The sequence below is a fragment of the Oncorhynchus masou genome, chromosome 2, assembly GCF_036934945.1.
Source record: "Oncorhynchus masou masou isolate Uvic2021 chromosome 2, UVic_Omas_1.1, whole genome shotgun sequence".
Taxonomy (NCBI): Eukaryota; Metazoa; Chordata; class Actinopteri; order Salmoniformes; family Salmonidae; genus Oncorhynchus; species Oncorhynchus masou.
Genome location: NC_088213.1, coordinates 32744755 through 32767485, shown reverse-complemented (window position 1 = coordinate 32767485; position 22731 = coordinate 32744755). Strand labels below are relative to the sequence as shown.

At 42.9% G+C, this 22731-nt stretch overlaps 2 protein-coding genes across 4 annotated transcripts in view; one reads left to right on the top strand and one right to left on the bottom strand.

The window, feature by feature from the left end:
- The first annotated feature begins 1528 nt into the window (after positions 1-1528).
- LOC135559057 (SAFB-like transcription modulator) lies at positions 1529-13154 on the top strand. 2 transcript variants are annotated; one of them, XM_064993410.1, is made up of 20 exons: positions 1675-1735; positions 3831-3870; positions 3968-4055; positions 4136-4260; positions 4461-4488; positions 5592-6069; positions 6684-6727; positions 7136-7248; positions 7506-7655; positions 8000-8109; positions 8200-8351; positions 8441-8604; positions 8691-8830; positions 8928-9108; positions 9323-9447; positions 9819-9995; positions 10181-10516; positions 10618-10765; positions 10887-11047; positions 12726-13154. In XM_064993410.1, exons 2-20 carry the CDS (start codon positions 3853-3855, stop codon positions 12826-12828), a joined length of 2841 nt encoding a protein of 946 aa, XP_064849482.1. In that variant the 5' UTR covers positions 1675-1735; positions 3831-3852; the 3' UTR covers positions 12829-13154. The 2 variants fall into 2 exon arrangements, with proteins under 2 accessions (XP_064849473.1, XP_064849482.1); XM_064993401.1 differs by lacking the exon at positions 3831-3870 and having other exon boundaries at positions 1529-1735.
- Positions 13155-13197: 43 nt separating this feature from the next.
- Positions 13198-22731, bottom strand: part of LOC135559067 (ubiquitin carboxyl-terminal hydrolase MINDY-2-like) — a 28686-nt gene continuing 19152 nt past the window's right edge. The window contains exons 5-9 of one of the 2 annotated variants that reach the window (XM_064993423.1): positions 22178-22280; positions 21212-21354; positions 20171-20344; positions 17953-18129; positions 13198-17280 (exon numbers count right to left, since the gene is read on the bottom strand). In XM_064993423.1, the coding sequence (XP_064849495.1) occupies positions 17107-17280; positions 17953-18129; positions 20171-20344; positions 21212-21354; positions 22178-22280 (771 nt within the window). In that variant the 3' untranslated portion in view covers positions 13198-17106. The remainder of the gene's footprint in view (positions 17281-17952; positions 18130-20170; positions 20345-21211; positions 21355-22177; positions 22281-22731) is intronic. The other variant, XM_064993432.1, reaches the window with a different exon arrangement.

The window sequence follows — 22731 nt, the reverse complement described above, 5'->3', positions numbered from 1 at the left end:
AATCATTGATTATGTAAAGACTCAGTGATCATAGACTTGCTATCAAGAGAGGCTGCCATAGGCAGACCTGACTCTCGGGCACAGGAGGTTGGTGGCACCTTAATTGGGGAGGGTGGGCTCATGGTAATGACTGAGCGGAATCAGTGGAATGGTATCAAATACATCAAACATATGGTTTCCAGTTTTTTTTAATGCCATTCCATTTGCGCCGTTCCGGCCATTATTATGAGCCGTTCTCCCCTCAGCAGCCTCTAATGCTGAGGGGAGAGAGAAGACAGACAATGAATCCACAACTCACAAAATGAGGTGGACACTGAGTGGCACATCCTAACCTCCTGCCAAATGTATAGATATACATATTTCCCACAGATCCACAAAGAATTTGAAAACAAACCAAACATTGATAAACTCCCATTCTGTTCGGCGAAATTCTGCAGTGTGCAATCATAGCAGCAAGTTTTGTGGCCTGTTGCCAAGAGAAAAGGGTAACCATGTGGAGCATATATGTTTTAAATACCCCCAATATTTATGTTTATCTTTACCTACTAGTCGTACTATAACTATTTGAACATTGCTAAAACCCTCTGCATGGCTGATAATATATACTAACACTTGAAATCACAGGAGGTTGGTGGCACCTTAATTAGGGAGGTTGGGCTCGTGGTAATAACTGGAGTGGAATCAGTGGAATGCCATCAAATACATCAAACACATGGTTTGATGCCATTCTATTTGCTCTGTTCCAGCCATTATTATGAGCTGTCCTCCCCTCAGCAGCCTCCACTGCGAAATGTCTTTATCTTTTTAAAACCTTTTTGAATGCAATATTGACTGTAAAATTCTAATTGTTTTTGTTGTTGTTTTGTGTCTTCTCACTTTGGTTTATTTTACTTGCTTTGGCAATAGAATACATGTTTTCCATGCCAATAAGGCCTTTTTGAATTGAATTAATAGGAATAACATAGGTTTCAGTATGGTTGGGTGCTTAGCATTCATAGCCATGGTTGTAAACTGTACCGCAGAAATGTAACGTAAATCACAGAAAATAGATGTTGGGGTGGCAGCTGCAGAGAAGTACTTGGGTGTACAAGATTTTGTTGCAGAGGAGTTACAAGGTGTGTTGAACGATAGTGTCCAGTCCTCCCAGGCTGCCAACCTGGTGTAGGATCAGATAGGGCTACATTGTGGAATAAGGGTGAGGTTTTAATGGATGTAGGGTTAGTTGGTAGTGATTTATCTTCCCTTTTGTGTCACACAGTGTAATGAATTTACACTCCAGAACAGTAGGTGGAAACAAAGGGCTTGATAAGAGAAATAGATTAATAACAAAGATGTGCTACTATCTGTGTTAATAAGGTGGCGGCATGCGCTTTATACGTTTGTTTGCGGACCGCCATGATATCATAGAAGAAGATAGACGAATAAGGACGCCGTGACCAGCGTCCCACTCCAGTACAGTAGTTGGCAGTGTATGCATACTTCAGTTGGTTGCGATCCGCCAATACACATTTTGAGAAGAACAACTTTGGGGCCATTGCGTGAGCATGCGTGCTTCCCTTCTGCACACACAATTTTATAATAACACATCCAGCGAGGTAAAATGGCGTCGGGTGCCATTTCAACGGAGTCAAAGAAAATAACCGATTTACGAGTTATAGATCTCAAATCTGAACTCAAGCGAAGGAATTTAGATGTCACAGGTGTGAAGAATGTTCTAATTGCCAGGCTGAAACAGGTAACGAGCTCAATGTATTTGTACATGGCGAACGCAAAGCTAACGGACGCTAGCTAATGTTAGCTACCAAACAGTTGTACGAATTTGATTGAGTCCGCCCTCAACTGCTGCCAGCTAGTTTAGCTACTGGTTTGCTATCCAACATGTTATGGGATGAATGTCTATCTATGTACAGCTTGCTTTTTTCGTAGTTGCCAACTAAGATGTTTAGCCTGCTAGCTAACGTTACCGTTGGATGCTGTCTTGTTTTCCAACTGCGTGCTCGCGGCCTGGCTTTGCAGCTTCAGGTTGACAAGGTAGCCCACTGTCCTGCATCGATGCAGTCAGTGTGGGGTCGTTGGTAACGAATGTTAGCTGGCCATGACATCTATCGCATTCAGCATGTGCATAGCTACCTAGCAAGTTACATGTCTCCTTTAGAAAACTAGGTTGCTTTAAGCCCACAGCACATCCACACGTTAACTAGCTAACTCATTTCGCGAAATACCTTGATCAGAGTTAACTAATGTCTACAATAAAAAATTAAAAAACTTTTATTTTTCACGGGCGCAGAATAAAACCAATGTAGACCTTACCGTGAAATGCTTACTTACAATACCTTGATAAACAAAGCACTTTTAATAAGAGTTAAGATACTACTTGAATATCCCCTATAGTAAATATTATGTAGTAGCTAAACCTATCAATGTTACATTGAGCTGGGTGAATGGAATATGAATGACGGTCATCAAATATGCTGTAATAGAAATAAGGCCATGCTCATAAAAAAAACAAAAATAATAATTGCCCTCCATCACCTTAAACTGCACCGTTAACCATTAAATTGGGGTTATGCGTAGGGTTCGCTGCTATGTTTAAAATGAGATTTTAAGTTAAATTGTATAAATAGGCGGGGCTTATGACTTTGTCTGTGGCAACTAGTGACAAACCGGTATGTAGGAATAAACAATGCCTATTCGGCAACTGCAATGTATTGAGCTGTTGTAGACGTCCGACTTGTCCATGGCAGTAAGGTTAGTGCTATCAGGGATCCTTGGGATGTGAGTGATTTACATTGGCGGTGCGGAATAGGCGTTTTCTTCTTCAGTTGCTTGTATTTAGACCGTTTTTGGACGTACATCCTGGCGGTGACTGCAGTAAATGACGATAGTTGTAAATCAAAACTCATATTTGATGACTAACAAAGTTTTTAACCCAATGAGTAACGCCGTTGTGCGTTTTAAACGTAGTGTGTTTGATCTACATACTTCTGTGTGATTAAGAGTGGCTGAGCTAGAGTGGTGTTTGAGACAAGGGGGGATCCCAACGGGCCCCAGGGCTGTGTATTTTTACTAAAATGTCTGTAGAGTCCGAATGGTTTGCGCTACAAACTATTATCTATAAGAGTTGTTGGAAGGCTAAGGGTTACTTCTACCGAGAAGAGCATAGTGACATTTTTTATTTAACCTTTATTTAACTAGGCAAGTCAGTTAAGAACAAATTCTTATTCACAATGACTGCCTACCAAAAGGCCTCCCGCGGTGACGGAGCCTGAGATGAAAAAATACATAAATAGAATATAAATATAGGACAAAACACAACAAGAGAGACAACACTACATAAAGACAGACCTAAGACAACAACATAGCAAGGCAGCAACACCTGAAAACAGCATGGTGGCAACACAACATAACAACATGGTGGCAACACAACGTAGTAGCAGCACAAAACATGGTACACACATTCTTGGGCACAGTCAAGAAGGTAGGGACAACAATACATCACACAAAGCAGCCACAACTGTCAGTACATGTCCATGATTGAGTCTTTGAATGAAGCGATTGAGATAAAACTGTCCAGTTTGAGTGTTTGCAGCTTGTTCCATGGTGTCTATAATACTGTAATAAGCTCACATAGTTGTTGTCACAAACTCCAGTTGTCACTGACTAGTTGGATATTAATATCACAGCGGGCGAACAATTTCTGTACTTACAGCATTCATATAAATTCATTTTTATCCGGTTTATGCTTTAGTGGACCAATTTTTTTTTTTTTTTTTTTTTTTAGATCTGTCATTAAAACTCATGAATGCAGTTGTTTTGTGTTCTACTTGTAGCCCTGGTTGTCCTGAAAAGAAAATGGTAAAACACTTCATTGTGAGTCTAAATATAAGGGTGGGACATGCAGCTAAATTAATAGCAGATAAACGACTAGTAATTACAATAGTGTTTTATTTTAAAAAAACTTTCTCAGGCCATTGAGGAGGAAGGTGGAGATGCAGAGACAATTGAAATTCCACTCCCAGCAGACACGCCTAATAGAAAAAATGCAAAAGCTAAAGGTAATTTGACATTCCTAATATTTAAATTACTGTTCAATATTTCTGTTTTCATTTTGATTGATATGACTCCATTACTTTAGGAAAGAAAGTGGACTCTGACACTGAAAATCCAATGGAAGAAGAATCCTTCTCCAAGGAAGAGGAATACTTCTCCTTCTCCAAGGAAGAGGAATCTCCTACCAAGGAAAACAAATCTTTTTCCAAGGTTAGTGTCACATGAATATGTTTACATTTGTGGTATGTTTGTGTTTACCCCACTCACAGTAGACTAGAGATTATTGGGTTACCATACCCAGATCAGATGATAAAAAATGCTGGTATTCAGATTGGTTCACCCGGTTTTAGTAAGGCAGTAGACTGAAACTGTCTTTGTGTATTTACCTTTCACATTTGTCTTTTTATCAGGAGGGAGACGAGGATGACATAGAAGAAGGTATGTTTGTTTTCACACCCTATTGAATAGATTACTTTTTTTGAGGGGGGGGTTGCAGGTAGCCCCCTTTGTGTGAAGGTAAGAATCTGCTATGCCCCCTCTCTCCTTTATGCCTTCCATTTCTTTTGTCTGCTGGCTGGATACTCAGCAAGCCTGTTTGTGGAGGACTTGCTTATTTTTGTCACAGTACTGTGGGATGTTACCTACTCTTCCAGGCCTGAGATGCAATGGGGCTCCAACAACCATACAGACTGCATAGTACATTCTCTCAAGATAAAAAGCCCAGGAATCAACAGGCTTCTTCAAGGTGAGGGAAAGGTATGCCGGAAGAAGTCAAGCTGAGTTAGAGGGAGATCCAGTGTGCGCTGATGATACCATGGGGGACTCCTGCCCATTGGGGCCCATCTTCCTGTAGCATCCAACTGCAGTACAGATGTCTCAGACGGAGAGAAGAAATCATCACTGGGAATGCTCAAAGACCAACCAGGACATGATGTACAGTCTTGAGGACACATTTGCTAAGGACTTGAGCCAGTCACTACAGTCACAAGGACAATTAAAGATGACATCTATTTTTTGTCAACCATCCCAAGTCACTTAATAAGACAGACTTTTATGAGGGAAAGAAGACATGGGAGATGACCTTAAAGACTATGATGGAAGAGCCCTCGGCAGTAGAACGGTCATCAAATGAGACTGAATTTGACCTCCATGGCTTTGGGCACAGATTTTTTGGGGGGTTACGGAAGAAGTTGGGACAGATGCTCTTTTCATTTCATTTGTTCAAATGCCCTCTCTTCAAACTGAAGAACTGGAATGGAGCTCCTAATGACAGGAGCATCGAAGAGTACCTTCACTGTACAGTACTCATAACTGTAAGGATCGCAAAAGAAGTATTGGTGGTGAAAATGACATGAAGATTATTGAACCGCACCACCATTTTTCAATGAGGAATGTATGTTTTGTTGTTCCTGTGATCGTCTACCCTTCGATGACCACTGATACTAAACTTGCTTTCTATTCTACTTTCTAGGTCAAGTAACAGACATGTCAATGTTAAACATTATTTTTTTGCCATGTTTTATCCTTATTAAATCCCTCAGATGTAACTGATACAGATGATGGTACTCGCGAAAATTCTAAACCTCCACCCAGTGAGGACGTTGAGGCAGAAGTCGAGGCGGAGGCCGAACAAGTGGAGGAGATCGAAACTGAAGTTGCCGTCTCCGCTAAAGAAGACGAGGACGATAACATATCCGTCACACTCCAGAATGAAGATGCCATCACGCTGGATGTTGATGGTGATGACCTCCTGGAAACAGGTAAACATGTGAAACTTCCAGATTCAGAGGCAGACAAGGGCTGTGACGAGCCAGAGGCCTCTGCTGAGACGAGCCCCAAGGATGCCATGAAGATGGAAGTGGAAGGCCATAAAGATGGTAAGAAGGATGACGGGACGAAGGTTGACTCCTCTAAGAAGGAAAGCAGAGAGGCCTCGAAGAAAGCTGAAATGGGAGACAAAGACAAGGATTCTGGGAAGAAAGGCCCCTCGTCTACTGGGGCATCAGGTCAAGGAAAGAGGTTTGTCTTTCTAGCTATGTCAGTTCTTTAAGATACTACTACCAAGTTCCAGCTCACTGTGAACGCAGCATTGTGGGTAGCCTCAAGATTTTTATAACTTTTTTTCCTAATGAGAAATGTTCATTGATGTACCTAATGAGCCTCCCATTTGTTACTTTCATTTGGTTGTTTTTCTGAATTTGTGTCATTAACCAGGAGCTGAAAACAGATGTTACTTTCACCTTTCCAGCACGTTTGCCTTTTCCAGTTCCCACGTAGGGCTTTTTTAAAGGGGCAGTAGTCCCTGTGATGTCAGTTTGTCAGAAACATATGAAATGATTCGCTGTGAAGTCGAACGCAATACTGAAGATTTCATTGGTCCAGGGAGTAAATTGGCTGAGAACATGACCCATATCACCCGTGGGAAATCAATGAAAAAGGCCATTATGGGAGTTTTGTCCAAATGCAAGCCTTGCCCGTGGGGATAAAAAAAATACATCCATACAGGAAAAGTGTTTTTCTTTTTTGACAAAAAAAAATTGTTTGCCCTGGTCTACGTCATATTCCGCAGGGGATTTCATATACTGGCACTCATCTCTTGTTTCTTTTTATTTGTTGTGAAATCTGCTTTGTAGTTCTTCAAAGGACAGAGATGGAAAGGCCACAAAAGATGACAAAGGTAAGCATTTTACAGATACATTTCACAAGACGTCACTACTAATGATCAGACGATGGTCAAGCATAGGTCTTTATGTAGTGCATGTAATCAATGTGCAGTATTGACTGGACAGCCAAAATGGCATTATTTTCTCAAGCGTCAGAACAAACAATTGATCTGTGAATTTTAGTACCACTGGTGTAATGTGCCGTATTACCCAGTTTTCTTCACATATCTAAAAAGTACATTTCTTTGGCATTTTAAAGGTGTCTGAAATGATTTCATTTTGTCAAAAGCACCTGCATTTAATTTAATTCTTACCGGTAAGTAACATTAGGCTCTTATAGATTAGTTTGTACAATGTGTAGACATTTTACATGTAAAAGCCTCTACAGTGCATGCATGTATGTTTTTAAACAACCATTTCAGGAAGTATCAGCAGTAGCAGTGCAAGCAGCTCCACTCGAAACATATGGGTGAGCGGCCTGTCCTCCAACACCAAAGCAGCTGATTTGAAAAATCTCTTTGGCAAATATGGGAAGGTAAACCTAGAGCTTAAAACATCCGTAAACGGTTTCTTGTGGTGGGGTACTGGGGTTGGATGTTTCTTACTGTATGGGTGTCATGGTTTTGCTTTGACTTATTGGAAACAATTGACTGTTTTACTAAGGGAAAGGGGGATACCTAGTCAGTTGTAGAACTGAATGCATTCAACTGAAATGTGTCTAACGCATTTAACCCAACCCTCTACAAGCAGCATGTAGTTGCTCCGCCCCTAAACAAATTCCTCTCTCCGCAGGTTTTTAGTGCCAAAGTGGTTACTAATGCTCGCAGTCCTGGAGCCAAATGTTATGGCTTGGTGACAATGTCTTCCAGTGCAGAGGTGGGAAGGTGCATCTCCCACCTGGACCGCACAGAACTCCACGGCCAGCAGATATCTGTTGAAAGGGTAAGCTGACAAACCATTGTTTTGCACCTTGTTCAGCTAGAATGTTCAGAGAACGATTACAATTTTACAGTTCAGAATCTTTTCTCTGACTTCTATCTTTTGTGACGTCATAGAAACGTCAAGAGTTCTGAAGGTTTTAAGATGCCATTTTGAGAGTTTTCTGCAGAACAACATTGGCTGCCATTCTCTTCTGAGCCATTGAGCCAACATGCGTTCTGTCATTTTCGTTGTAGGGAGAAAAGAGGTTCATGGTCCTTTGTTCTTCAATTAATTAAAATTACATTGCTTCAGAATTGTGACGTAGCCTTTAAATACTGTGACGGAGTATTTTTTTGTCTTTTCAGGTTAAAAGTGATCCCTTCAAGAAAGAACCTTCAAAGAAGGAATCAGATGACAAAACCAGCTCAATCAAATCAAGTGACAAACGTAGTGCGTCGACAAGCAAGACTAGCAAGTAAGTGAGGAAGAAACACAATCTGTCTTTTTCAGAATGGGGAAATTTGAAAGAAATATTAATTTGTCTGCTCTTTTTTCCCCCCTAAAGAACCCAGCCATCCTCCAAAAAAGAGGAGAAGAAGTCTGACAAGCCATCAGACAAAGACGGCAAGGATTCATCCAAGAAGCAGGAGTCCAAAAGCACAACATCCAGCTCAGGCCCAGATGCCTCCAAGAAAGATGATAAAAAGCATGGTGGAAGTATGTATGCTCCCTATCTCAGGGTCCTTTTTATGTATTGTGTTGATGGGTAGAGTAGTAAAAATTAACCTCTGTCCTGTATTGTGTAGGGACCAAGAGCCCTGGCAAGATGGTGGTGATTGATCATGCCAAAGGAGACCTCAACAAAGTGAGACCACCGTTCAGGAGGGGGAGATTTGACAAGCCGGGTTTCACTACCAACAACAACAGCATGATGCAGCGGAGACCCAGATATTTCATGCCTCCCGAAGAGGTTTGTCGCAGGTTTTTTTCTATCCGACAGTTTGATCATGGAACTTTCTTTTTCATAGTTCACCTCTACATGCTTGTCTTTCCTAGATGGATATGAATAGAGTTAGAGTTTTCCCCAACAAGGGAGGCAGCAAAGACATCCTCCCCTTTGAGAAGATGAAAGAGCAGAGGTTGCGTGAGCGTATGGTCCGGCTGGAGCGCGTCCGCAGGGCTGTGGAGCTCCGCAGGTCAGCATGAAACACAAACTCTTACTGTAATTGTTCTACCCTTTAGTACTGTAAGGATGCTGGGTACTAATGTTTCTGTGACTTCCTGTCCCGTCAGGCGGCTTGAGATAGCGGAGCGGGAACGCCGGGAGCGTGAGCGTATCAGTCTGATAAGGGAGCGGGAGGAGAGAGAGAACCTGCTCCGGGAACGCCAGAGGCTTGAGGTGGAGAGGCAGAAACTGGAGAGGGAGCGCATGGAGAGGGAAAGGCTGGAGAGGGAAAGGATCCGCATAGAGCAGGTGCTTGGACTCAAATCATTAAGGATGTTTAGTCTTCAAGGCTGTACCTTAGTTGATTTTTGTAAAAAACGACAGGAGGAAGGTGAGTTGTTTACTCATGGTTCATTCTGGTGCTTTTTCAAAGGCTCTTAGGAGCATTTTTGAGCAGCTAATTGTGAGCAAACAATTTAGTGGATTGATGATGTAATGCTGGTTTTATATCTCTGTGATGCAGGAGCGGCGAAAAGAGGCGGAGCGTATGGCTCGTGAGCGGGAGGAGCTGAGGAGGCAGCAGGAGCAGCTTCGCTACGAGCAGGAGAAGAGAAACAACCTGAAGAGAGGCCGCGATGTGGACCATAGGTACACAAGGCCACACTAGTTGGGGATGGGATGTTTGTCCGGGGTTTGCTCTGTGTAGTTGAGGCTTTGATCGTGGACAACCCGATTTCCACCATTATGTCCATGAAGTTGCAGGATAGGTTACAGAGCAGCTTGTGCAGTACTGCTTTGTCGCCCTCCCCCCCCCGCACACAGACTTGTCTCCCATACTATCCTGGTCTGTCTGCATCCCACGGCCTACAGGGATGCTTGGTCTCAGACATGACCAGTAGATGTCAATTTGACCAAGTGAAAGATACATTTTGGTATCATATCTGACCAAGCTCAAAAAGTGGCATTCCACACCAGTTTACTTGTCGCCCAGTTAAAATATTCTCCATTGAATGTTTCAGCCGGAGGAATGATCCCTACTGGAATGGCAACAAGAAGATCCAGCCCGAGTCCGAGGGCCGTGTCAACCAGGGCTCGGACTACAACCGCCAGCAGAACCGCTTTACTGAGTTCAGCCCCCGGGAGAGGGGCAGAGGCTTCCCTGAGGCTGCAGCCGTTGAGCCCAACACCATTGAGAGGTGGGCCCTCTTTGATAAGCCCTCTTATTTACATAGTGCTTTTTGCAAATAAAGCAACCTGAACCTGAACTGGCAAAGAGCAAACTACACACAGCCCACATAGCAGTTTCATGTCTATCCCCCTCCAGTAACAGTCAGCTCTTGACAGAATCTGACAATCCATTTTGGGTGTGGGGGGTTTTCAGGCGTAACCGCTTCAACAGTGAGCCTGAGGCCAAGAAGTCCCGCCCCGCTGCTCGCAGGGACAGCTCTGCGTTTGAGCGCTACCCCAAGAACTTTGAGACTGTCCGCAGGGCCGAGCCTCCTCCAACTCCACGCGCAGACATCCGTGACACAGACCGCAGAGAGATCCGAGACAGGGACGAGCGCCGGGCCGCGCCCATGCCGGAGCGGCCAGCAGGGGGCAGAGCACCCATGTCTCATACCAGCCGCTCCCCCAGAGGCACCGGGCACGCTACTCATACTGGGCATGCAGGATGGAAGAATGACGGCGGCATGAGTGCACCTAAGGGGGACATACGGTCAGAATGGATAGATGCCTAGTGTGCTTGTTTAAGTTTGTAGACAATGACCTTTTTGTTGTAATCCGTGTGGTAATCGTCCCGTCTTTGTGGTTATGTAGTGGAGCTGTGCGTACCGGAGGTATGCGGCCAGAGCGTTCAGGCAGAGATGGCCAGGGGCCTGCTCTCAGAGGAGGCTCCTCAGTTAGCCGAGGAAGATCCAACTTCAGTGGCCGGGATGGAGGAAGACCCATGGCCATGGCAGACCAGGTCAGCACCTCACAAATTCCCCCATATCTAAATCTACACATTCAATACCCTCCATTTCCTCTATTTTAGTTACATTTCAGATAGGGAATTCATAACTACAATCTCCCCTTTCTCTACCCAGCATTTCAGCTCTAGCCGCCAGGTGGTGGTGGAGCGGCATGGCCGGGACCAGCCGGCCCCCAGAAAGGAGTGGCATGGTGGGGCTGGATCGCAGGGAGGGGGCTTCCCAGACAGCCGCAGGATGGGAGACAGCCGTGGCAGCATGATGGCCCCACACTCAAGGTATTCACTGCCGTTACATTAAGACTGTACTTTTCTCTTTATCCAGATTACAACTTCTCACTTTTAGTTCATTGAAATTGGAACCTTTTTTTGTAAATATTACCCTTTCTGAAACGAGCTTTGCAACGCTGGTTGCAATTCCAGTTTCATCCCCCAGAAAAGACTGAACAAATATGGTTAAACTCAAATATACTAATTGATTAAAAAAATATATGTTAAGAATATTATGAATAGGAAAGGTGGAGTTATGTCACATGTGCTGTTAACACAAATATGTGGAATTGTTAGCTCTATCTAAAATGACAACCAACTGATTGGTGCATTACTGCAAAAATGGAGGCGGGAAGTGGAAGGGGGAGAAGGGGAGCTTGTTAGTCTGGCCTTTATTAAAGACCAAAATTAGAGAGAAATTGTCATGAATAGAAAAATATACCAGTTTTATTTGAGGACCAAAATGTTGACCATGGCACCATACAGGTTGCAAAATACTTGAAGATATTTCTGATGTGCTGATTCCATGGCACATGGTTTATAAACTGATACTCAAAACTAAGTTTTTCTATTTAAATTATTATACAATATTCTTGCCACCAAAAGAAGAATGTTATGTATATTGGGCATACAACCAATTTGACCACTTATTCTGGTATTGCTCCTGTGTAGCCTGTTTCTGGCCACAGGTTCAGGAGTGGTTAAACAGTCATAACATTGTTCCAAAATGAGCCCTACAAATAGCACTGTTGGGTGATCAGGAAAGCCATAGTCAATCAATCAACAACAAAAATATATATTTTTAATATCCCATTTTAGAAAGGTCTGAGAATCTGTGTAAGACATCACAGAACAGCTGAAAAATAAATGGCACAAGGAAATCAAGAGCAGGTGGTCTATGGAGATAGGAGGGGTGGATTTAGTCTGTAATAGTTGTGGCTGAAATGAATCATGTGTACTGGACTTGTCTGAGCACTATAAATTAGACTTGGGTGACATCCATGTTTCCATGCCGTAATACTTACACGGAACACAAGGAGTGCTATTTTCAAACCCCACTGCGCCTCTGGAATATTCCATAGAGAATGCTAACTAAATACAACATTGAACATTTTATACAGTCTCTGACCTAAAGTATTTGCAGGACAGACATCCCAGCTCAAAGTTATACAAGTAACTAAAAATGCTCAACAGTTTGCTGCATCCACAAAGCAAATATTAGACAGCAAGGCTCTTGATCCAGGAGGGGGATTCTCTGCTGTTACCAAGCAAAGCTTGGTTTTGAAAGAGGCTAACTAGCAAACCAAATGCACAACTACAGAGCATTTAGCACATTTTATACAGTTCTAAGATAACTAGATCACCTGGCGTGTGCTACACAAATGATTGACTCACAAGGCTCCGGTCTCTTGTGTGCTTGTAAACAAACACTGTGACTGGGGACTACCAGTACGCTTCATGACCACAAGTTGACTGTAGGTATTTAAAGTAGATTCAAATTCAACGGTATTAGCCATGGTTTTTCCATACCGCCACTTCCAAATACCCCAGTAAACTAAGAAAAATGTACAAAATTCCAATGAATCATGTATAAAAGTGTTCTGGTAGAAGCCATATTTGAGCTATGTATTTACTCATTACTGTATGCGACACTGTTTTAGGCAGAAATGTATTTTTGTTTCTCCAGCCACTCTTCCTCTGCAATGAACAGAATCGTGCAGATCACCAACAGTTCCATGTCCAGTGTTGGTGGATTCAAGCCCTTCAAAGGAGCACCCCGACGGTTCTAACTGCCTCTCCCCAGATCAGCTGAAGCTTATTTTTCAAGAGGCTGGTTTCTAGCCATAAGGTCGATATAGAAATGTTTTGTTCTGTATAGGTTACCTCAATGTATGGTTTAACAGTTGTGCTGTGACTTAAACAACCCTGTGCACATAATGTTCAACTTACCTTTTAGAATAGAATTGTACAGCTTTAGTTATTTGTAAGTTTGACATTAACTCCTCTTCCCCTAACTGAAACTAAAATGTAAGCAGATCAATGTATTCTTTAACCATTTTTAGTAATGCCCCTGGTGCTTAAGGTTATTAAAATATTAATTTTGTCTTCGCTCCTACATTTGACTCATGAAGTGCACATACAAGACATCACACATTGAATGGTTGTGGAAAGAGAACATAAGTTTTATTGTCCATGTACTTTAATCAGGCTGAATGTCCCTCGTCTAAGGCATTTTGTTACAGAAGAAACACCATCTACATCGGTACTGTGATAGGCTATACATTATTTGGTCATATGTATATAAACATTTGAACCTTCCATTACGAGGATTGACCTTTTCATATTCACAAGGTGTTAAACATAAGTGAAAATATTAACATAATACATTGAAATTATACTCCACTGAATGTCATTAAGCAATTGTTGCATTACATGCATCAGAATAACATTGGGATTATTACAATTGCATTTAAATCAACAGAACAAGTTAAATCAACATGGGGGATTGTGCTCATGAAACTACTAGGGAAATACATTTTCTCCACTGTGTCAAAATAGTCAAATTAACTTTTAAAATCCATTCCCTCTAGATGACCAGCCAGTGGCATTTTTATTAGTGTGAAAAGCTGCAAAACAATTCTAGCCTTAACAGATTTACAGCTACCTGATGTTCAAGTTGCATCAACACAGTACTTTAAACCGAAATATTTAACCAGCCCTTTTGTCAAAGGAGCATTTCATATTCAACTGGCTGTAGCAATTCCAGACAGTATTCCATTTTTACAAGGTACCAAAAGAACAATAGCACTCGTGCAATTTCTAATTCTGTATAAAATGAGGTATTCTCTCTTAGGTTGCGTTTACACAGGCAGACCAATTCTGATCTTTTTTCTCGAATATGCCTGTCCGAACGCAGCCTATAGTGCATATCAATGTAACAGTGCAAAACCAATTACAATGACTAAATGTTCAAGGACTACCTTGTACAGTATTTACCCCCCAAGCACTATAACAAGGCTTACACATCTTCACTTGAGATATTCCACAAACAAAATCCTCATCAATTCTTTTCAAGAACAACATTGAAGCTATAACACAAAACAATATCTAGATACTGGTAAATAATGCAATGTAAATGACCTCAAAAGCAAGCTTACGCACAACACACTTTTTTTTTGTGTGTGTGAGGCATCCGTGAAACATCTTGTTGCTCCCCCAAAAACCTCAAAGTAATTAAAGTGGCCCTTTGAGGTTCTCATCATAATACTCAGTACTAGTTGCCTTTTGAACGTCGTTACAAATGGGTTGAGGCCATTGGGAAGGTTGACCACATTAACAAGTATAATTCAAGCTGCAGTGTGACGGTAACTTTAAAATGTTAATTTGACGAAAAACAAGAATATGGATTGTGGTCCTTCACCCATCCCCCCCAACCTTTCACAAAATCACTAGTCAATAATGTAAAGGACATACTGTAGCATACCATAAAACAGGATGTACTCGCACGCTTCAACATAGGTGTTTCTCTTTAAGTCCTCTATTCAATCAGATTACTTTTTGTAGTCATTGTGAATAAACGCAGCAGCAGTTTAATTCACTTTCTAATAGCAGCCTTGAATTCCATTACAAATGGCAAACTTATTCTAGTGTAAAGTCAGTGAATTCCTTTGACGAGTTAGGCCCGAGAGAAGCTCAGAAACCCATCGTGTTATATGCCATTTCTGAGAGGGAATTATATCCATGAACATAACTAGCAATAATTATGAACACCCTAATAATATGAAATTGACCTAGTTAGATACCATGTGTTGAAATAATTTGTTACCGATACGTGGTTACACATTTACATTACAACACGGTATATTAAATACTTTACAATGGTATATATGAATCATTGCTGTTGCCAAGGCAGCTAATACACAAACAATTTACAAAAGACACTCAAGGATATGTCCCTTCAGAGAAGGCCTGAGAGTATTTCTGATGTCTAGTTTTACATGTACAGATTGTCTCATTCTGGTAATACACCTGTTTCCGTTTATTCTTATAAAATATATTGTAAATGTTGTAAGGCATTTTCTATACAGAGTAAGTGTGGCCTTGTGAGGACTGTATAGACAGGCTGAGCTAACCCCGGTCCTCAAGTCCAGCCTACAGATAAGCCTTACTACCGGTTAGTCAGGTAGCCTACATCCTACAAGATGCAGCCAGTCAAAAATAAATACTAAGTACTGGACTTGTCCTTGAAGGCTGGGGTTGTCCATTTCTGAACAATGAGAACAAAATGTAACAGCCAAAAATAGGAGACCCCTTAACGAGCAGCACTGCGAGGAGTCTCCCCTATAACTGTGTTTCAAGGTCTGACGTACAACACAAGGCTTAAGTCAAGGCATCCAGCTGGAATGTGTAGATAGAAAACAGTAAATCTCTCAGGAGGCAGTACCATAGTAGGACAATGGCACAAACTACAAGCTAGCTCTGTCATAAATGTGCATTAGGTACGTACACAATGTATATAATTTTGTCTGAAAGTCAGATGTTGTAGGAGCACATGGATTCAAACATGGCTACAGTAGAAAATCCTACTTCCATAACTCAACTAGGTCATGAGGCTTCCCATATTGACAACATCTGTCAGCTTTTTACGGCGTGACCAACAGTTTAACTGCCGACAAATCTGTGTGACATTGGGCACTTCAGATTATTAGTGTAGGATACTACTATTGCTCTGCCTCTGCAGCCAATAACCAGCCAAGTCTCTCAGGGACAGCGTAAGAGTGAGTGACAGTAGTCAAATTAGGTGCACCGTCCTGTTTCTCCATGGTTCTGTCTGTGTGATTGTCCAGACTCTACTAGATGTGAATCATATAAAGCAAATATGAGACATTAAATACATGGCATATCTTTCAATCCAACTGCTCATATACATCGTAACATTTTTTGTTGTTAAGGTTATTTCCAAGTTGAAATTAAGAGCATAAATCAATGCAGCCAAGCATATCAGCCATACATATACACTGTAGACACCAATACCATACACACACCAGAATTCAACACTGCCATACTCTGGTAAAGCCAATCTGGATAGGGCGAGTCTTAAATGGCAGATGAGGGTTGGTAGAGACGACACTTACCAGAGTATGTCACTGACTTCCAGGCCTCTCAGGAAGAGCAGGGATGTGGGTAGTGATAGAGAGATATACAAAAGGCTCGTCACAACAGGGTCTTACATTAATTTCTAACCTGCAAAAACAAATTAATCCCTTTCAATTTATGTATATACCAAAATAAAATAGTTCTCTAAAATACTCTCTCACACATGCATACAAACACACATGCAAACACTCACACACTTAAAGTAGTAATTTGGCATCCATTAACGTGGCGAAGAGACAGGAGGCTTAAATATTACACTCACTGATGTCACTATCACCTCATCTCTATCCCAATTAGACTCTGAACAAACTCTTGATTGTCTCCAATTGGAAGGAGCTAAATGACCCCCACAAATCAATAGCTAGCAAACGAAGGTTGTGTTTTCAGTGAAAAGTCCAACACTCAAAAACAGAACTGAATCAAAGCAGGCATATCTACACATGTGCAGTAAAAAAAAAAAAAAAAAAAAAAAAAAGCTTATCAACTGCAATAATGAAAATGAATGAAAATGATTTCCTTGAAAAAAGTTGGTGCCATGAGAGGAGATATTTCAGATTCTGAATTCTTTCCCTCCCAGCATCCTGTTTCTGGGATTTTTCTCATTTTGCTATAAAATCACCCCCATTAACCTGAACCCCAGATCACAAATATAGTGCACTGTGTGACTTGTAACAAAGTTTGGCCAACTGTATGAAAGATTAGTGGTAGCTGTCATAGCGTCCTTTCCTCAGTTGTCCGGGCCCACTGAGGGTAGAGGATGGCAGGCACCAGTGGCTTGGGAACGGCAACGCCTCACTGTCTCATCGCTCTTCAAAAAAAGGGGCTGTGCGTAGGGTGTCAGGTCAATGTGGAAAAAAATTCTGCCCCCCTCTTTCTCTTTGTCTCTCACACAAACACACAACCATCCTCTGTTACAATAAAACACATTTGTCTTTATCCTTGGGCTCTTTTTTGGGTTTGCGCTCCCCGGCAGAGGGCTGCTTCCCTGGGGTGGGTGTGGTTCCAGCTGCTGTTGATGATGCTGCTGCTGATGCTGCTGATGCTGCTTCTGCTCTGTCTGCTTCGTCACTGCCCTCTGCTGGCTGCTGCACAACACAGACAGGATGGAACAGGAGAGTCAACCATAATACCTACCTGTGGCTTATTAAAGCGGATTAATAAGCAACATTATAAACTGGGTGGTTCGAGCCCTGAATGCTGATTGGCTGACAGCGGTGGTATATCAGACCGTATAACACGGGTATGACAAAACGTTTATTTTTACTGATCTAATTACGTTGGTAACCAGTTTATAATAGCAGTAAAGGCACCTCGGGGGTTTGTGGGACATGGCCAATATACCACGGCTAAGGGCTGTATCCAAAAGAACAGACCTGAGCCGTGCATTATAGCTTAATTACATCACAATTACATTGAACATACATTCAAACAGAACATGTATTGTGTACAACAGATTCATGTCAGCTATATATTTAATTTCTATCCATCTGACTAAGCCCCTGACTCTGCTATATCTATATAAACTGGCAACCCTTGCCCTTTTTCTCATCCTCATTACTCATTTTTCCCTACGCACCTTTCTCATCATATTCCTCATTCAATTCCACTCCTCACATCTTCCCTCCCCCTTCTCACAAGCTCCCCTCCTGCTCAGAGGGGTTGGGTTAAATTCGGAAGACACATTTCAGTTGAAGGCATTCAGTTGTACAACTGACTAGGTATCCCCCTTTCCCTCCCTCCCAGGCTCCTTCCCCGACCTGTGCTTGTGCTGCGGCAGCCTGCTCCTGCTCCTGGTAGTACTGGGAGGCTCGTCGGTCCTCCTCCTCCTGCAGCTTCTTGGCCAGCTCCAGGTCACTGATGCCCTCGGGGAGCTGCTCCCACTGCAGGTCCTGACAGTGCTGCTCCTGCTGCAGCGACAACGCCATCAGGTAGTCCTGCATACAGAGAGGAGAGGGGGTAAAGAGAGAGAGATAGAAAGAAAGGAGAGAAAGAGAATAGGACCAGGTCAATGCATTTCACGTCATGGTGTTTTACCAGAGTGATGTGCCACTGCCAAGAGCTGAAGTATTTAAAAACATTTTTAAAGTAAGCCTAGTTGTAAGCTACAAAACACCAGCCATTTTAAAGTCAGGGCTACACACCTCTTTAATCATTCAGAACTCTCATGTAGAGCGAAACCAAATATTTTCCAGAGTGCAGCATCAGACTGTCTTAATTGTTGGCTATAATATTTATTTATTTATTTCACCTTTATTTAACCAGGTAGGCAAGTTGAGAACAAGCTCTCATTTACAATTGCGACCTGGCCAAGATAAAGATAAGCAGTTCGACACATACAACAACACAGTAAGTAAACTGTGGAGTACATGGAGTAAAACAAACATACAGTCAATAATACAGTAGAAAAATAAGTCTATATACGATGTAAGCAAATGAGGTGAGATAAGGGAGGTGGAGGCAAAAAAAAGGCCATTGGGGCAAAGTAAATACAATATAGCAAGTAAAACACTGGAATGGTTGATTTGCAGTGGAAGAATGTGCAAAGTAGAAATAAAAATAATGGGGTGCAAAGGAGCAAAATAAATAAATACAGTAGGGGAAGAGGTAGTTGTTTGGGCTAAATTATAGATGGGCTATGTACAGGTGCAGTAATCTGTGAGCTGCTCTGACAGCTGGTGCTTAAAGCTAATGAGGGATATAAGTGTTTCCAGTTTCAGAGATTTTTGTAGTTCGTTCCAGTCATTGGCAGCAGAGAACTGGAAAGAGAGGCGGCCAAAGGAAGAATTGGTTTTGGGGGTGACCAGAGAGATATACCTGGTGGAGCGCGTGCTACAGGTGGGTGCTGATATGGTGACCAGCGAGCTGAGATAAGGGGGGACTTTACCTAGCAGGGTCTTGAAGATGACCTGGAGCCAGTGGATTTGGAGACGAGTATGAAGCGAGGGCCAGCCAACGAGAGCGTACAGGTTGCAGTGGTGGGTAGTATATGGGGCTTTGGTGACAAAACGGATTGCACTGTGATAGACTGCATCCAATTTATTGAGTAGGGTATTGGAGGCTATTTTGTAAATGACATCACTGAAGTCAAGGATTGGTAGGATGGTCAGTTTTACAAGGGTATGTTTGGCAGCATGAGTGAAGGATGCTTTGTTGCGGAATAGGAAGCCAATTCTAGATTTAACTTTGGATTGGAGATGTTTGATGTGAGTCTGGAAGGAGAGTTCACAGTCTAACCAGACACCTAGGTATTTATAGTTGTATGACCTCTCAAGCATAGTAGTGTCGGTGGATGAGAGCGTGAGCGGAGATGATCCCTCCCTCTCTCTCTGTACTGGGTGAGGGTGGTGAATATCGACCCTGGCAGATGGACAAGCTGCTGGGCAGCCCTGCCACCAGGCCTAACGGGCCAGCCAATCAGCTGTTGTCACAAACGGACACAAACCACATCATGCATTATTAAACAGCCAATTGAAGCGCAGCGTGATGCAAAGCAGTACAGAGGGAGGCGCCACATGTCACGGTCATCTCCTGATCAGGCATTAAAACCCTGAGTGGGGGGGGGGGTTTAACGGGAGAGCTTTGAACATCTATTATTGAGGAACTCTTCCCCGCTACTTCTCCAGAGTAGAGCTGAGTGCAGATGGAGCAGGCAAGGAAGCAATGGGGATTAACAGAGCCCATATGGAGGGGATGGGTAATACTTGCTGTACCTTTAATACCATCCACTCTGTTTCTCTTCAGGTAAACTGATTGTGACTCACCCTGACCTAGTATGTTTGTAATGCTGCACTGTGACTGTGCACCTTGTTCTCCATGGTATACATCCTCTGCAAGAGATATGTGGTGCACCCAACAGTGTGAAATGGCTGTCATGATTTAGCTAGATGGGTGTTCAGCATTGTTTATCGTTGCTCCCATTAATGAAGTGGAACTGGATCAGAGGGCCCAATTGGCGCAGCGGTCTAGTGGTCTGACCTGGTCTATCTGGTCCTGCTGTCCGCGGTACACCGTCTCTGGGTCTGACGGGGGTCGCAGGCGGAACTCAGAGTCACAGAAGTTGCCATCCCCGTCCACATTGTGTAGGCTCTCCCACACCACCTTTTCCTCCGTCAGGAAGCCCTGGTCTGTCACCAGGAGGTACAGCTGGCCCTGATCACACAAAGACACACATTATACACTCACACACGTATTATCAAAGCCAGAAAACACATCTACACACTTTCACACCCTCTTATTCCTGTAGTAGATAACCTGGATAACAGGTCTGTGTGTTTGTTTAAATGAGGGGGGCTTTGGTACTGGTAAGCATTTATCTTGGCGTGCTACACACACACACACACTCGCTCCCTCTCACACAGACAGGCTGCTCCACTTCCCCTGCTATAGATAACAGGAAGAGCCTGTCCCAGCTGCAGTGATAAGGGGAGGGAGCACAAGGCGGGTGAAACCATTGTAGATAGCATTCAGACTCTAGGTGCTGAATAGGTCCCCATCACGTGTCTACCATGCTCTAAGGGGCATTTGTATTTATGCCCTCGCACCAGCCTAAGAACCCTGTGTACAGAACATTACATCACCTGGTGTGGGGAGATCTATTGGGAGGGGGAGGACAGGGAGAAGGGGAACACACTAACAGTGCTCAGCTGTTAACAGATGGTTGTAAAGACTTGGATGAAAGAAAGTCCCCATGAGTCAACAACCTACAAAACATACAAAGGGGTGATCTGATCCGGAAGTTAGCAATACGTTTGAAATAAAAGGTTTATCTGGGACTGAGTTATATGAATTCGGTAATATTATGCAATTCATTTATATAACACCCTTTCCCACTACTAACAGGACAAGGCAGACTTGACTTGTTTTTGTTCATAATGGACGGTGGTTTGGGGACGCTGTAGCAGAGGAAAGTAAAGTAGACCCATTCACAGTAAACAGTACTGCAAGGCCCCATTTGTCATAACCACAGGGCATGAAACAGTGGATAGAGGCTCGTCAACGATTTGAGTGGTCATTCACCTTGAACTTGATCATGGTGCTGAAATGGTTGTTCCTGAAGAACACACAGAGCTCTCCTTCCTGCACGGTGGACGTGAGCTCACACAGACCGGGGTACGTCAGCTGGGTGGCCGTGCTGTGCAGAAACTGCTCAGCTACAAAACCTGCAGGTAGAGAGAGAGGGAGAAAGAGAGGGAAGGGGAGAGAGAAGGCGAGTCAGTGAGAGACACACACGCAAAACTGACAATGACCGACAGGCTGACAGAGACTTATGGACTGATAGAGATATAAAGTGATGGACAGACAAGGATATAGACACACTGACCTATAGAATGAGAGACAGAGAGCGCAAGAGATAGAGTTGTATTGAGTGATAGTTAGGGAGAGAGAGGGTGATAATCTAAGACAAGGAGAACCTAGAAAGACAGTAGAGAAGCACTGGAGAGGTAGGGAGAAACAGACGCAGCTCTTCACCCCGCTAACTGACTCGCTCTGTCATTATTTATTTATGTGATGTTAAAATGTTTATTCTGTTCTACAGAGCCATTTACTTTGTTTGTATTCATATCTTTTATCCTTTCTTATTGTTGTTGCATTGTCAAGGAACCTGCAAGTAAGCATTTCGTTGGACGATGTCTACCATGCATATCCCATATATACGACTAATAAAACTTAAACTTGATGCTAAAAGCATAAAACACTCAGCCCAGAAGAAAACGTGCCTATGACAGGAATACATCTGAACTGCCCTGGGTGAGCAATACGAGCAGCGTGAGAGAGGGAAAGGAATAGAGCTCAACTAAAGTCAGTCGTCCACAGGAATGTTTAGGCCAGGCCTCCGTATATCTGCTCAGGGCAATAGGAGGAAGTGCCGGCCTTATCAAGCAGCCTGGGATATGTAGTCGGGGGGGGTGAAGGGAGGAAGCAGAGGCAAGAAAGAAAGCAAGCAACACCCCCCCCCCCCCCCCAGTCAGTCGGTCCACCCACCTTCCCCAGCCAGCTCGCTGCTGTCTGACTGTTTGCAGGAGATGATCTTCTCCACCAGCTGATTGTAGCTGCAGTTACCCACTGCCTTCACTGTGTCGCCCATCTGGAAGGAGCATAAAAGAGGAGAGCATTCATCCACCATTGTGTTCTACTATGCAGTGAAGAACAAGTGACAAGAGCGTATTGTCATGTTTTCAAAATAAAAATACTCAAGAGGAGCTGTACACTAACCAGTCATTCTGAAGTCATTTCTTTCAGAAATAATGTGTGGAGTTGGTTGATTGTCTATTTGACAAACACCTATAGAGTACCACAGTATGAGTCATAATACCCATAAAACCTAGTGGTCAAACAGGGAAATGGTTCCAATCGTTTTTTCACCATTCATTTTTCCCATAGAGGATTCTAGAAACACTTCAAATATGGGCTGTGTTTCATGGAGGCTTACCCTGGCGTGACGCTTTGAAAACCGTGTAAATCTCTCTAGGACAAGTTTTTTTTAAATGTATTTCATTTCACCTTTATTTAACCAGGTAGGCTAGTTGAGAACAAGT